Source organism: Oryza brachyantha, chromosome 9, assembly GCF_000231095.2.
Source record: "Oryza brachyantha chromosome 9, ObraRS2, whole genome shotgun sequence".
NCBI classification, from domain to species: Eukaryota; Viridiplantae; Streptophyta; class Magnoliopsida; order Poales; family Poaceae; genus Oryza; species Oryza brachyantha.
Window position 1 is genome coordinate 4,380,943 of NC_023171.2, and position 16,958 is coordinate 4,397,900.

The following is a 16,958-nucleotide window of genomic DNA, read 5'->3' on the forward strand; positions in this document are numbered from 1 at the left end:
CGCTTGTAACAACTCTAGCCAGCTGACGTGGTTAACCAATGATCAGTGGGCTTGCTTACCTCGAGAGCTACTCATCGTATTGACTTATTGGCATTACCTCTCTACTCCACTACTTAAGCAGATATATTCAAACTACCGGCGACCAGATGAAGATTAACCTAGCCGTAGATATGATGGATTCGTCGTGCTAGTGTCTAGTCATGAAAATATATTTGTTGGGAGTCAAGTAGTGCAGCGTCTGACGGTACGTGGACCAGAAAATGGCGACAAGGTCATCGTTACTTCTTCTCTGCTGCCTCGCCGTCGCTGCCGGCGCCGGCGTGCTGCAAGAAGCACGTGCCCAGCCTGACAGCAACGGTTTCATAAGCATAGACTGTGGCCTGTCGGGGAAGGCGGGCTACGTCGACAACGCCACCAAGCTGACCTACTTGCCCGACGCCGGCTTCACCGACGCCGGCACAAACCACAACATCTCGGCAGAGTACATCTCGCCGGGGAGCTCCAGGTTCTTAGACAACGTGCGTAGCTTCCCCGGCCCCGCGCTGCGGAGCTGCTACACGCTCCGGTCGCTGGTGCCGGGGCTCAAGTACCTGGTGCGCGCCTGCTTCAGGTACGGCAACTACGACGGCCTCCGCAGGGCGCCGTTGTTCGACCTCTACGCCGGCGTCAACTTCTGGACCACCGTCAACATCACCGACCCGGCCACCGCGCGGGCCATAGAGGCCATCGTGGTGGTGCCGGAGGACTCGATGCAGGTCTGCCTGGTGAACACCGGCGCCGGGACGCCGTACATCTCCAGCCTAGAGCTGAGGCCGCTGAAGAACTCTCTCTACCCGCACGTCAACGCGACGCAGGGCCTGGCCATGGCCGCGCGGATCAACTTCGGCCCCGCTGATACCTTCATCAGGTGAAGCTGATTATGTTGTAAAATCGTTTTCTTAAAAATGGATCAAAACCTGGCCTCCATACCTTATTCGGATTACAGAGCATGCAACCGCTGTTTTCTCTATAATGTAATTTAATTTAACTATTTTTTCAATAAGAGAAACTAATCCAATCCCTATATCAGAACAGTTTGGTCTTTAGTTCATTTTGGGAACGGACCTCTAGATGAGTAGCTAAAGTGGCTTTAGTAGAGCTCCTTAGGACCAGAGTCTAACACCTTGTGGGAGCGAATTTTAAGTTGGGTTAAAAAAAATCCCCTGGTCTGTCTAGGTCGTTGTTCATTCTCACATGGGCTACGGTGCCATTGTGTATGGGTGGAATAGATCGGGCCCAAGTTAATGGTCGTTTATGGTAATGTCCCAGTAGTCATAAATGCTTACCGCAAGATCTAAGAAAACTTATACCAATATAACTATGGAAGAGTTGGATCCCCCTCTCCCATACTAAAGCACATGCCTAAGGCCCGACCCTAGTCATTGGTCGTTATTGCATAGGCTATGATACTGTTGTTTAAGGGTGCGGTGTCACGATCAGAAATTCCACGCACGAATTTCTGAACTAAATGTGCATTAAAATCCCTGTTCAGGACAAGCCAGGTATAAATATTGACAATGTTGATTAAATCACCACGTCTTAGAAAGAATTGAAATTGAATAAATAGTCTAAAGAAACATAGGAGAAAAATATAAATAAAAACTAAGCTAGCTTGCTCCAGCGAAGCGACGACTCCGGTCCACATGCAACACTTGACGATCGAAAAAAGCTTCATTCTAGAGAGTTAACTCCCTTTGAGTCATACTCTACCTCTAAGGGAAAAATTAGGCAACGCTGAGTACAAACCACGGTACTCAACAAGTAACATGGAAGAGTAATAAATGATACATTAGATTACAAGGATATGGTAAGGTTATTTGCATAAAGTAGTATTTAATAAATAACAGTGACCGAAATAGAATAACATATAGTAAAGTAAATAAATAAGTAATTGAAATTACAAACATCCACTGTCGAACATTACACCCCACTGCGACAGGCCCAACCACAACCCAACGTTGCACCACTCTACAGTAGTCCCAAACCAATTCCAGATTAATCAAATTATTAAGGTGAGACTAATCATTGTGAATCTGCCAGTGCGCCCATAACCGCGGGCACAACTATTCGAATAGATGTACTACTGTAACCACAAGACAATATTCCACTACACATAAACGTGTGTCCACGTGCCACCATGACACACTAGATAGGAATCTGTGACATGATAGGACCCATCGCATAGCCCTCCTATTCAATCGCACCAACAACCCATCATTAATCAATATTTTAGTTGGCATTATCCATATCTATCATTGATTAATGTGCGATCCCATGTGCTACTTGAACTAAGCAAGGCTAAGCTTATCTTATGCTAAATCTACATTAATCACCCTTGATATGACATGAATCAACAATATAAATAGATAAAGCCCAGAAAAAATAAAATAAATACATTGAATAACAATGCATGTTTGAATAAATAAAGTGAGAAGTTTACAAAAATTGGAGCAATATGTTCAAAGATGATCTCGAAATAAATCGGCGCATTGACGGACTGCGAATCTAAGCGAAAAACAACAAAAACAAGCAAAATAGGCTATAAGTCTATTGCAACAGCACAAGATTATATTTTTAGTGGATTCTTGGCATTTTTCTAGATTTAATGAGACTTGAATGGACTAAAACGGAGACTAAATAGTATTTATTGCGCAATTAAGAGAGGCGCTGACTTTAGTGAGGGAGGGACTCGGTGCTTACATGTGGTGGGGGAGGCTGACGAGTGGGGCGCTCGGTCTGGCCGAGAGGGAGAGAGGAAGAAGAGGGAGGGGTGAGGCCGATGGGGCGGGAGGAAACAAACAGATGGAGAGGGAGTGACAACGCTCGGTCGGATGGCTTGGGCCATGGCGCGGGCGATAGCCGGTGGGGGGCAGCGACGGCGACTGCTTGACGTCTAACGACCTGCCATCCGACAACCGGCAATGGTGACGATGGCTACTGGCGATGGCTAGAGCTCGGCGGTGATGGAGGCCGAGATGATGTCGAGGCAGTGACGGTGTCAGGAAGACGACGCTGATAGTGCGTGGGGAAGGTGACGCCGTGCTGGGGCATCGTCAGCGGCGGAAGGCACAGGCGCGCGTTGGTGGCCCATGGTCCAGCGGCTGTGACCAAAGAGAAAAGAGGGAGGAAGTGGGGAGAGCGGCGGTCACCGGCGATCAAGGACGACGACAGTGAGTTGGCTAGGTTGAGGCGATGCCGAGGACGGCGTTCGGCGGCGATGTTAGCATGAAGCTCTAACTGGTAGGCAACTGCACCTCTGCGTTCCTTTACACAGTATGGTCCAACAAAGCATGGTGCCAACTTTTCTTTTGTTTGAAACCTATGAACTCCGCGTAGCGGTGTGACACAAAGATACACATAATCTCCTACCTCAAAGGCGAGGTCTCTTTGACGATTATCGACATAACTCTTTTATCTGGTTTGAGCAGTTTTCAATCTACTCGGATGATTATCACTTTGTCTTCAACTTGACTTATCGACATAACTCTTTTATCTGGTTTGAGCAGTTTTCAATCTACTCGGATGATTATCACTTTGTCTTCAACTTGACTCACAACTTCTGTCCTACAAACATGACGTTCTCCTATCTAATCCTAGAAAAGAGATGTGCGGCACTTCTGACCGTACAATACTTCGAACGGTGTCATCTGCAAGCTGGCTTACTAACTGGCTTACTAAATCAAGAGCACATGCTCGTAACATATCTTCTAGGATTTGATTCACTCGTTCTGTCTGACCATCAGTCTGTAGATGTTAAGCAGTGTTGAAATTCAGGCAAGTTCCCAATTTTTCTTGCAGCTTCTGCCAAAACTTCGAAGTAAACTGACTCCCACGATTGATTACAATCTTCTTGGGCACTCCATGCAAACACATGATCCATGCCAAATAGATTTTGGGGAGCTTCTTCCCGGAATAGGTGGTATGAACTGGTATGTAATGTGCCACCTTTGTCAAATGATCTAGAATCACCCAAACTAAATCATGACCAGCAGAGGTTTTTGACAAACTGGTGATGAAGTCCATCCCGATTTCATCCCATTTCCACTGTGGAATATTGAGGGGTTGTAGCAATCCTGTTGCCTATGATGTTCTGATTTGACTTGCTGACCTACTTCGCACAAGGCGACAAATTATGCAATTTCTCTTTTCATACTGACCCACCAGAATATTTCCTTTAGATCTTGATTGATCTTGGTAGTCCCAAGTTGAATAGAGTATTGAGTTTGATGTGCTTCTTGAAGTATCAACTCTTTTAATTCTTTATTATCTAGCACACACAATCTTTCACCCATCCATATTGTTCCATGTTCATCTTCTGCAAAATCACGAGCTTTGCCAACTCTCATGTTTTTCTTAAGTTCTGCAATCTTTGGATCATTAGCTTGTGCTAGGTGAACTTGCTCCAGTAGCATAGGCTGTGCTTCTAGGGCTGCCACAAAACCTTCTTCGGCCAAACTCAAATTTAGCCGTTCAAAATCCCGTTGTAACTGTTGACATACATTAGATGCTAGGGAAACATTGCAATAACTCTTTTGACTAAGAGCATCTACAACAACATTTGCTTTGCCCGGATGATAATGTATGCTCAAGTCATAATCTTTGATTAATTCCAACCATCTTCTTTGGCAAAGATTCAAATCCAGTTGAGTAAAGATATAGTTTAAACTCTTATGATCTGTATAGACTTCACATCTGTTACCGATTAGGTAATGCCGCCAGATTTTCAGGGCATGCACCACTGCTGCTAACTCCAAATGATGAGTCGGGTAGTTAAGTTTGTGCGGTCTCAACTAACGAGAAGCATATACAACCACTCTTCCTTTTTTGCATTAACACATAGCCTAGACCTGACTTGGATGCATCAGAATAAACCTGGAAGTCTTTTGACTGTTCTGGCAAAAACAACGCTGGCGCAGTCAACAATTTCAGCTTGAGTTTTTCAAAACATTTGGTGCACTTGGGTGACCACCAATGTCTGAGTGCAAGCTCCTCGAGCGAGACTTCACTGAATCCCTTTTTTGGTTCGGCATAGGGTTGCAGGGTTAGGGTTCTCGTGAAAGAAAAGAACACGAAGGGTTATACATGTTCGGGCCGCCGAGAGGCGTAACACCCTACTCTTGTCACTTGGTCGCTAAAGGTCAAGTGAGTACAAGCCTTCTTTGGGGAGGTATCGCTAGTGTTCTGTCTGGGGATCCTTCTCTTAGGTGGAACAAGGCCTCCTTTTATAGTAGTAAGGGGTTACCACAATCACCATAGTCATACCAACTACTGACAAGTACATCATCATCACACTATGGCTTGGCGATGCGGAGATCTGCAGCCGCTGTGTCGGTCTTGGTCCGTCAGAGGGTAGGTGTGCGTGTCAGCCTCACTGTCTTGCCCGGTCCCATCAGTCAGATGGTTGGTGGAGGGGGTGGCCACGCCTCCCCTACTAGGTCCCATCGGTCAGTGTCCCATCTTAGAGGTGGCGACCGTTTGATGCAACGGGGTAGCCGCCCTCCTCCCTCCTGCTGTTTGTCAGTTGCATTAAATCCGACTGTGATGGAGCGGGGGTTGGCACCCTGACAGGGTCGTGGTGTGTCTACCCTGCTAGAGGTACCTGCCCACTCTTTGCCTTTTTTTCTGCATAAGGCGCCACCAGGGGAACATGCGTTTCTGCCCGCTTTAAGTGCGGGGCAGACACACTTCATTCTCTACCACGCGGGTAACGCGCACTCCAGGTCCTCTCCTATCGCATTAAATGCAAAGGTTGAATCCCAGGGGCGCCCCCCACTCCTTGACACTTGGGTCTTGCAGCAGCCGGAGGCGCGCCTAGGGTCGGGACGGTTCGACCCTGACCCCTTGACCCGACAGCTAACTCAGGGGTCGGTTGCCGGGGCATGTGTCTCTTGGGGCCCGACCCCCTTCTCGGGGATTCTTGGGCCCACAACTGGCATGCGCCACACTTGCAGGGAAACCCCTGGGCCCATATCACCGACAACCTAAACTTCTATTATTTCTTCAACAATTGTGTCATTGGCTTGGCAATCTTTGAGAAATTCTCAATGAACAGATGGGAGTATCCCGCTAGTCCTAAGAAACTCTTGATCTGAGAAACTACCTTCGGTGGTCTCCACTTTTATAACAGACTCCACATTGCTTAGATCCACCGGTACACTTTGAGCATTGGTCACATGACCCAAAAACTTTACTTCATGAAGCAATAAATGAGACTTACTGAACTTGGCATAAAGTTAGTGGTCCTTTAATTTCTCCAACATTATGTGAAGATGCCACTCATGCTTTTCTGCTGGCTTGAAGTAGATAAGAATGTCATCAATGAAAACCACCACAAACTTATCCAAGTATTCCATGAATATTTTATTCATGAGGTCCATGAATACTTTATTCATGATGTTCATGAAAAATGTCGGGGCATTGGTTAGTCCAAAAGATATAATCGTACACTCGTACAACCCATAGCGAGTAGTGAATGTGGTTTTAGGAATGTTTTCCTCCCGAATTCTCAACTAATGGTATCCCGATCAAAGATCGATCTCGGAGAACACTTTTGCACCCTTCAATTGATCAAACAAATCAACAATTCTTGGCAACATGTACTTATTCTTGATGGTAACATCATTGTGTGCATGATGATCAACACACATTCTCTTGGTTTTATCTTTCTTCTCCACAAAAATAACCGAAGCACCCTAAGGCGAAGTACTCGGTCGAATGTAACCTTTCTGCAAATATCAACTTGCTTCTTCACTTCTGCCATTTCATTGGCTGCCATTCTATAAGGTTTCTTGTAGACTGGTGCAGTTCCTAGTACCAAGTTGATATGGAACTCAATCTCTCTTTTCGGTGGCATGGTGGTAAGATCATCAGGGAGAACTTTTGGATACTCAATGTCCACCGGAATGTCTTCTAACTTCTTTGGACTTTCTTCGACGGTTGCACTTGTGCTTCCGATTGATCCAAACTCATCCCCAATTTCACTGACTCAAGACACTGATAAGTTACCACCTCACCACCTTCACTAGTCAAGGTGATGGTGTGATTATCGCAATCTATCACTCCTTGGTGCTTAGTCCATTCCCAAAATGACATTTAGGTCTTTGGATTCGAGAAGGATGAGATTGGCTAGAAATTGTGTTCTTTGGATTTCTGTGGGCACTGAAGGGCTATAGTTGACAGATGTAACACTATTTCCTAAGGTACTAACCCGCATCGGGTTCTTTAATTCCTCTTTCCTTAACCCATGAATCCCCACAAATTTCTTAGAAATAAATGAATGCATAGCGCCAGAACAAATAACATTGTAGCAGGTATTGAGTTCACAAGAAATGTACCTAGTACCACCTCTGGTGCTGCTTGTGCTTCTTCTGCAGAGGCGTGCTTCACACGAGCTTGGTTTACCACAGTTGAGCAAACTCCTGACTTCCCACCAGAGTTGTTCTTGGCTAGAGCAGTTTGAGTTGATGGTGTTGATGTAGTTGGCAGGCGTGGAGCTGGTGCTGGTAGAAGATGTTGAGTAGGAGCACACTGAGACTGTCCCCCACTGTTGTTGTTGTTGATGTTATTGGGGTTGTAGGGAAAATGCTGACGGACGATCGGAGTAGACCATCCTAGTTGCTAGCCAGTAGGAAAGCAGGCCTTCTAGTTATTCCCTGGATTAGGCCTGAACTGCGAGGCCTTCCTCTTGTCGTCCATCTTGTTTTGTTGATCTTCTTTGCGAATAGCCTTGTTGACCATCTTCATGAAATCGGCATAGTCCCCAAAGAGAAACTGCTTGTTCAACTCATCATCAAGTCCTCCAAGGAACTTCTCTCGTCTCTCGACGTCTATACACACGTGTCTTCTGGTGCATAACGTGCCAAACGGTTGAACTCATCCAAATATTCAGTAACAGTTCGGTTGAGCGTGAAACTCTCGCTTCTTCTGTGCAACAATTCCATCTAGAACCTGAGCTTTGTAGAAGTTGTGACAAAACTCAACCTAGGTAAAAACAGTTGTAGCGGTGCAGGTAGAAGCGAGACCCATCAGCTGGTGAGTAGCAAAAGCAGCCTTCTCATGGTTGGTGCACTCCAGGAGGATGCAAGCAATCGTTGGTCTCCATGGGATTGGTGGTTCTTGAGAAAGTTGGCAGCCTAACGCGAAGAAATTCTGGCAACTTAAATTGCGCCGGTGGTGGTCCTTGCTGCTGATTCTACTGTTGTTGGCGTAGCATCTGTTGCATCATCTGTTGTGGTTGCCATTGCATCTACTGCATCATGATAGTTGTCATCTGTGCTAGATTAGCCACACGAACTCCTGCACCTCCGGGCTCTAGGCGTCCTTGCAGCCTTGCATTCTCCTTATTCAAGCGAGCAACTTTATTTTGGAGATGCACGATCTTCATCAGTTTGTGGTCATTCATTGCCTTGGTTGCTTGGTGAAGATTGGAGTGGATTCTGTCTTGACCTTGAAGCACTGCACACATCCAGCCATAGGTGGTGTCTTTTTCCTTGCATGCTGCTCGGAATGAGCTAACCATGTCGTCGTGTCCATGGCCGGGATGGTACCGATAAGCAGAGTGATGGAGGTCTAGATCATGCCTGTCTCGGAGACTCGTCGTCATACAGTAAGCGGCTTCCTAACACGGATTCTTGAACGTGCCCCTGGACACAGCCACTTCTATGTTAGGGAGATAGCGGAAACTCCTAGTTGAGACGACAAACGACGGTGTACTCCGGTTCATAGGGATAGCCAACCGTGAGCACCATCCTGCTTAACTCGGACATGAAGTCGCCCATTCCCTGTCCTCGGTGTGTCATTGGGAGGTCAGCCATCTAAAGATATCAAGGATTCAAGAATCAACGGATGCTCAATTTTGTTTTAAAACAAATAAACGATAAAGAATTTAAATAAAATAAAAAAGATAAGTGTATCTTATGCCTAAATGTACATTAATTACCCCTAGTATGACATGAATAAACAATGGTAATCAACGGTATAAATAGGTAAAGCCCACAAAATAAATAAATTAAATACATTAAATAACAATGCATGTTTTAATAAATAAAGCGAGAAGTTTACAAAATAGGAGCAATATGATCAAAGATTAATGCCATTACCTTGTTCAGATCCCTGGGGCACTTCTGCGATGGTCTCGAAATAAATTGGCATGTCGACAGGCTCCAAATCTAAGCGACAAACAACAAAAGCAAGCAAAATAGACTATAAGTCTACTGAAACAGCACAAGATTAGATTTTTAAAGGATTCTTGGCACATTTTTGGATTTAATGAGACATGAATGGACTAAAACAGAGACTAGATGAATTAGTTATCAATTTTAGATGTATTCGGGATTTTTAACTAAACAGAAAAGCCTAAATAATATTTATTGCGCAATTAAGAGAGGCACTGATGTCAGCGAGGGAGGGACTCGAAATTTATAGGTGGGGGCCACCTATCAGTGGGGGGAGGCTAACGAGTGGGGCCCTTGGTCTGGCCAAGAGGGGGAGAGAGAGAGGGAGTGACAGACAGGTGGGACCCATAGGGAGAGAGAGGAAGAAGAGGGAGGGGTGAGGCTGACGGGTGGGACCCGCATGTCGGCTAGAGGAAACAGATTGAGGGGGAGGAAACAATGGCACTCGGCTAGACGGCTCTGGCGACAACGTTGGTGATTCATGACGGCATCGACCAGAACGGTGGGAGCTCAACAGCGACGTAGGAGGAGACAATGCTGAGGCAGCGAGTTGGCGAGGTCGAGGCGATGCTGAGGACAGCATTCGGTGGCAGTGTTCGATGGCGAACAGAAAGATTCGATGCGGGGTCAGAGCGGCGGCTGGACGAGGAGGCAGAGGAGGGTGGCGGCGGCGCCGAGGGGGGTATTTATAAAGGGAGGGGTGTGCGTAGGGTGGCCAGGTTGTTGGGGGTCGTGGATTGCATGGGCGGGACTCACTGCGGTGGAATCGATAGCGGCATGGACTTGATCAGGCGGGGAGGAGAGGCGACTGATAGTCGGGGCCCACCCAACAATGGCTCAGGGGCGCGCAGGGATGAGTGGCGGACTTGCGACGAGCTGGGCAGCGAAGTTGGGCTCGACCCTAGAGGGAGAAGGGGAGAGGCGTGTGGGTGACGGTCGGCTTGGGCGGTGGTGCGGTCGTGGGCCAAGCGGGGAGTAGTAGGGAGGCTGAGAGTGGAGGGGAGGGGAGAGTTGGGTTTGTGGCCCAACCCAAAAAAAGAGCAAGGAAAATGAAAAAGGCCTCTATTTGTGCCAATTTTTATATTAATTATTTGGGCAAGTTTTAATCACTGAAATTAAAGTTTAAATCTTTTTAATGACTTGCAAGACTCCCGCGATACTTTAGAATATTTTGGCAAGCTTAAATTTACTAAATTAATTACTTTTGATGGTTTTTCTCCTGAGTTAATTAGAGAAATTATTTTCTGGCAATTTATTACTTGGTTTAGGGTTTTGATAAAGCTCAGGGCATGACATGGGGTAGGCCACCTTCCTAGATCTCATGGATCATGGACATATGTACGTTGAGTGTATTAAACCTCACAAATCATAAGTGTCTACCACAATATCTAAGAAAACTTCTACCAAAAAGTGTGATGAACTATCTTAGATACATAACCATGGAAGATATTGAAGAGTAAATTATGGGTATATTCTAGTGGAGGACGCAAAATCCTAATTGTGGTTATGTATGACTATCATAATGCTCAAAAGTCTAAATCAAAGAGGCAAAAAACCTTGCTCTTACGTAGACTTCAACTTTTCATGTTTTGTTCTAAGGTAATATAGGTTGACTCTCTTTTCATTGTAATAAATAAAAATCCAAACAAGTTAACAGTAGAAAAAGAAACCTGCCTGAGTGGAATTTAAATTAATAAATTTAAATCGACACAATTTAATTTGTCAATAAACAATATTTCGTTGTTTCCATGTTTAAAAAATCACTCTCGAGAGTTCAAAAGAGCCGTCACAACTCTCCTAACCTTCTCTCATTTTTCTCACCAAATTCTCCTCTTAAATTTCTCCAACTCCTCTCTTTCTCTCTCCTAGTGTGAACTAAACTTCTCCGAAAATCCAATCCGCTCACTTGTATTTGTAACCAAAATGACCAAAAAACCACCGTTGTTAAATCCCTTAAACTCCCCTTAGGAAAAACCATAACTGATCGGATCTGAACGTCTTAGATTTTGTCACATAGGCCTGACACACAAAGGGCCAGAGGATTGGAACCCCAACCACATAAGATCCTATGCTGCCAGAAGCAACGTCACTTGGACTAGTGGCACGCCACTGCGCTAGCACACCCTCCCTCCATGCTATGGCTGGGCCATGGTGACAGCCAGTTACCTCGCATGCGTGCCTTCCGGACAAGGCCTTTCTCGCGCCGACTATGTCAACTGCCCTCGTCACTTAGGGGCCGAGCTCAGGGCCTTTCTACCTTGGGTCACCTCGTGTGTCCCTCAACTCTCATCTTGTTTCCTTCTCCAATCATAATTATCTTGCACTTCCACCTGACCTTGTAAAGCCTATTGTGAAGTCTATCATACACGGTGCGGATCCATCATGCACTATCTTGTATTCAACCTTATCACCTATCATCCTTGATCGGCCCTGATCTCAACTGCTCCCTGAGTTTAGTCTTGATCCATATCCTAGATCAAGGTTGACTTCTAAGGATGTTGACATCCATCTCATCTTGTCAAATGGCCCCCTAACTACTCTAGACCTCCAATCCACCCTGAGCGTAGTCCTAGTATTCACCATGGACCAAGGTCAATTTTCATAACCTACACTCATATAAGACCAAACAACCTTTTTGGTACAAATATCACAAACTGACTAAAGTTAGTCGCATGTACACACGCCGATACATACCATACTCCTGAACCACATTTGGTCTTCCATAATCAAGTTTGTTGAAGCAAAACCAACAAATACCCACTTACATGGTTTTACACAAATACACAGTTAGTTAAAGCAAAACCAACAAAAAACAAATGAAAAACCAAACAAAATACCTATGGTGGTACAACAGAACACTTTGAATAGTTTAGCGATCATGCACGTGATCCACCTAGGTTGAATTCTAAGTGGTTGCAAAATCCAGGTGTCATACAAATGGTTGTGTACATCCAGTTGGTCTTATCCATTTAAAAAAAATGAAGCTCTGACTTCCTCCAACTTTAGTTGATGTAAGTTAAAAATAATATTTTTGCGAAGAAGCATAATAGGCTTAATATATGTGGTACACATGCAACTATCTTTAAATACCAATTGATTACTAACATTAGAAGTTTCCTACCAACCTTGAGTGTAAATATTGGTACGTGTCTATGCATGTTTCATTTAATTGGAAAACTAATAATGAGCTTCATTTGGAAGTTGGCTATGAATCTTGTAGAAATCATTTAATAATTCCCTGATAAAAATGATTGGGAAGGTACCCGGATGATCCACATGATAGAACATGGGCGCCATATATTGACCCGATGATATACGAGGAGATTACTACGACAAAAACAGTGCAAAGCGTGGAAAACAATTTGTTTGAGGTACCATCAGCGGTGATGCAGACGGCGATTGCGCCTCTCAATGTGTCTAGTACTATATATCTCCCTTGGGATGCGGCACCGAGCACCAATGACCCATCGCCAGCATTCATCACCGTCATGCACTTCTCCGAGCTGCAACTCCTCCAGGGCAATGCCACCCGCAACTTCAACATCAGCATCAACAACAAGGTATTGGGCAACATTACACCGGACTATCTCTATGCCGATTCCTCTTTCAACACCAATCCCTATGGGGGCTCAAGCAAATATAACATCACCCTCCGTGCCAGCACCAACTCAACAATGCCGCCCATCATCAACGCCCTCGAGATTTTTTCCATCATGCCCACTGTCAACATTCCCACGTATTCCAATGATGGTATGTAGTACTTTCTCTATATATATTTACTCACATGGTTAGGATCCTCGATGATATTAATTTGTGTTTTACAAATATGACACAACAAGATCGATCTGGCCCCGTTGAAACAGTGGGACAGCTTATGTGTGCTAGCACTGCTCATTGTGTCTTACCTCGATGGCTGGCAACTTTCGAAACTTGTTGGGTTTGTGAGTTAGTCCAAGTCCAAATTAATTAATTAGCTGCACCACGTATGCAGTATCGGCCATCACGACCATCAAGAAGCAGTATCAAGTGAAGGAGAATTGGATGGGTGACCCATGTGTCCCAAAGACTATGGCATGGGATTGGTTGACCTGCAGCTATGCCATTTCCAACCCCCCGACAATCATAGGCGTGTAAGTATATAAACCCAATGGAAGAATGATATCAAATTAAGCACATGCATTGACTAAATCCATGGTTCTTAATTGGGCAATTTCATATGTAACTTGTGAGTTATGCAATGAAAAAGTAAATTATAATATTAATTGATTCTAGCTTTATGAAAGTGAATATGAGGTAAGCTGGAAAAAATTGCAGAAACCTTTCTTTCAATGGCTTGAATGGTTATATATCGACTTCTTTCACCAATCTCAGTGCTCTCCAATACTTGTAAGCGGAGTTTTTCATGTCTTTAACTCTCCAATGGATCATTTCTATTTTTGAAAAACAACTGATTAAGTCATGGTTTGTCAGGAATCTCTCATACAACAACTTGACAGGCTCAATTCCTGAGTCCCTGTCACAATTATCCTCACTGACAGTTATGTAAGTGTTGCAACTTTATTTTTTTTGCTCCCAGTGATGATCCTTTTCTCACACATATACAATGTGGTTCTTCTAGAGATTTGTCAGGTAACCATCTCACTGGATCAATTCCCTCTGAATTACTCAAAAGAGCCCAAGATAAGTCCCTCGATCTAAGGTCTCTCCCCTTCTTCCTTTTCCTCTTTTTATTGCATTGCAGGTAATTACTCAAAATTTGATTGAAAATGTCATTTACCATCTTTCTATTAGATATGATAACAATCCAAACCTTTGCATCAACGACACTTGTACAACTACAAATGGGACAAAAAACCTAGCAATCTACATTTCTGTTCCATTAGTTGCAGTCATGGTGATACTATTGGTACTTCTATATTGCTTCATAAGACGAAGAAAGATAGGTAAGCCTCGACAAAAATAGGTTGTCTTTATAAATGGTTCTTTACCTACCTCTCAACCGATGCTAACGGTGTTATTTCTCTCTTATAAATTGAAGGGCCTGCGAACAAGACCATCATTCCACATGAAGAGCCAACAAGAGATTCACAACAAGGTGACAGCTATGGTGATGTTACCGTGCAACTTGAAAACCGTCGATTTACGTACAAGGATCTGCAGATGATAACAAATAATTTCCAGCAACTCCTTGGGAAAGGAGGGTTTGGGTATGTCTACTATGGCATCTTGGAGGAGGGCACTCAAGTTGCTGTGAAGTTGCGGTTGCAATCATCGAATCAGGGTGTGAAAGAGTTCCTTGTAGAGGTATAAATTGTTCAACTATGCTTGTTTTTGTATTTTGATTGAAATGAACTTGAGCCAATAAATACCCATTCAAGGTCGTGCTTAAGACTTAATTTTGTTCACGTCTTCATATTTGGTTGGTATTTATTCATGATTTCTTGTATAGGCTCAGATTTTGACACGTATTCATCACAAGAATCTTGTCTCATTGATTGGTTACTGTAAAGATGGAGAGTACATGGCACTTGTCTATGAGTACATGTCAGAAGGAACCCTACAAGAGCATATTACAGGTGAAGTGATAGTGTCATTACTATGTATCATCATTACTTTGAACAATGATCTTTTGGTGCATGTTATTTATTATTCTTGAATGTTACATGTAGGACGAGATCACAATAGGAGGAACTTAAGCTGGAGAGAGAGACTTCAAATTGGATTTGAATCCGCACAAGGTAAGCACTCCGATATATATGGGATGTTATTGCTAGTTCTGTTGCTCTCATATGTGTTCAGCAAAATTGGTTCTTCTCCCATCATGTACAGGGCTAGAATATCTACACAGAGGGTGCAACCCACCCCTCATTCACAGGGATGTCAAGGCAACCAACATCTTACTTGACGTAAAGCTGCAAGCCAAGATTTCTGATTTTGGATTGTCCAAGGCTTTCAACCGTGATAGTGACACTCATTTATCAACAAGCATACTTGTTGGAACACCTGGATACATTGATCCTGAGTATGTTGAAGCGTACCTACTTCATCCTTTTCTCAAAGTGTTACTACCAAATCTGAACTCTAGAATATCCATCAACCATATTGCTTTGCTATTTTGTTGTAGGTATCATGCAACAATGATGCCAACGTCCAAAAGTGATGTGTATGGCTTTGGTGTGGTGCTTTTAGAGCTGATCACAGGGAAGCCACCAATACTTCGTGTTCCAGAGCCAATCAGCCTTATCCATTGGGTGCAACAGTGCCTGTCACATGGAAACATCGAGGGTGTGGTGGATGCACATATGTATGGTTCCTATGACATCAATAGTGTCTGGAAGGTTGCAGATATAGCACTAAAATGCACCGCACAAGCATCAACACAACGACCTACAATGACAGAAGTTGTCTCGCAGCTAGAAGAATGCCTAGACCTCGAGCTTCATCATGTAGGCAGTGGCACTGAGCTACCAATTGGCCATGTTAGGAAAAGTAGCACCATATTTGAAATGGGCCATCTGGAAAGGATGCCAATGCCAAGCATGTCCAGCGGTCCTTCTGCGAGATAAAAAGGTTGTGGCACATATATGGTCGTCATAATTTTTGACTTGCCATCAAATATACACATACAACATTACATTATCAACAAACTATTAATGTTTATTTCACTAAAGGGATTGTACAAATATTTTTAAATTGTGGATTATCTTAGTAAATGTACGTGTACACTCGTGCTTTAAGTCCATATGGTTAGGAGAATATATGACTCTAGAATGGAATATGTACAAGCTTTGACTCAGTCAATTAATGGAATAAATTTCCTTCCATCTTTAAGAGATATGTTAATCCCTAGCTTCATAGTCTTCTGTTAGTCTTACCACCGAAATATGGACTACTCTAGAATTTGTGGGAAAAAACTACATATAAGTTTTCCCTTTATAGGTACGAGATAACAGTGATGTCGACAATTAATAACATATTAGTTCTACAAGAACAAATGGACGAGAGATAAGTGAGGAGAAACACTAGAGGCCACTAGCGCGTTATAAAAAAAGTAAAGTGTTATAAATGAAAGGTACGACTATGGGCAGGGTTTATGAAACCTTGAGTGGATTCGCTACCACTGCTCGCTGGTGACACGGCTACTGCACGGTAACCACAAAAACAATGACAAAACCATTTCCAAAACTCCCTTGTCACGATGGCTTCTCCTCGGTTTTAGGCACTCAGACTCACGGTGACCTCTCCCTTGTCAATAGTTGTTTGGTCCGAAGAAAATAAAAATGAGAAAATCCTAAAGAGTTTCATAATATTATGAAAATTAGGCAATACATACTATTATATGTTTGGTACATGTAGGACATATTAGTTTGTAAATAGAAAAGTCGACATTATCTTTGCTAATTGTTTATTCAAATAATTATAAATGACAATTCCCAATTGACCAATAAATATACAAGACATTTGGAATTTAAAATTTATAAAACAATATAACTAATAGAATGTTTATGGTGTCTATTATACAAATATTAAAGTATACTTAAGAGAATCATAAATAATACAACCAAATATTATCCTAGACACGTATGCAGGGCCACAAATATTCAAGAGAAAATTCCACACACCAGTGGTCTCCTAAAATGTTTAAAAATTATAGAGAAATAGAAAGCAAGTGTTATGAAAAAAATTGAAATATAATCTCCTCAACCATTTATTCAGTTCACCCTATTTAGTTAGTTTTGGTTTAGA

The 16,958-nt window shown here is 43.5% G+C and overlaps 1 protein-coding gene across 1 annotated transcript; it reads left to right on the plus strand.

Annotated features, from left to right (window-relative positions):
• Positions 1–260: 260 nt before the first annotated feature.
• Positions 261–15,778, plus strand: LOC102716343 (putative leucine-rich repeat receptor-like serine/threonine-protein kinase At2g19230). Its single transcript, XM_015840791.1, has 12 exons — positions 261–907; positions 12,472–12,962; positions 13,204–13,342; positions 13,527–13,598; positions 13,683–13,754; positions 13,831–13,911; positions 14,004–14,155; positions 14,251–14,516; positions 14,662–14,788; positions 14,882–14,950; positions 15,042–15,234; positions 15,337–15,778. The coding sequence occupies exons 1-12, from the start codon at positions 261–263 to the stop codon at positions 15,776–15,778; spliced, it is 2,751 nt and encodes a 916-aa protein (XP_015696277.1).
• The last annotated feature ends 1,180 nt before the right edge of the window (positions 15,779–16,958 follow it).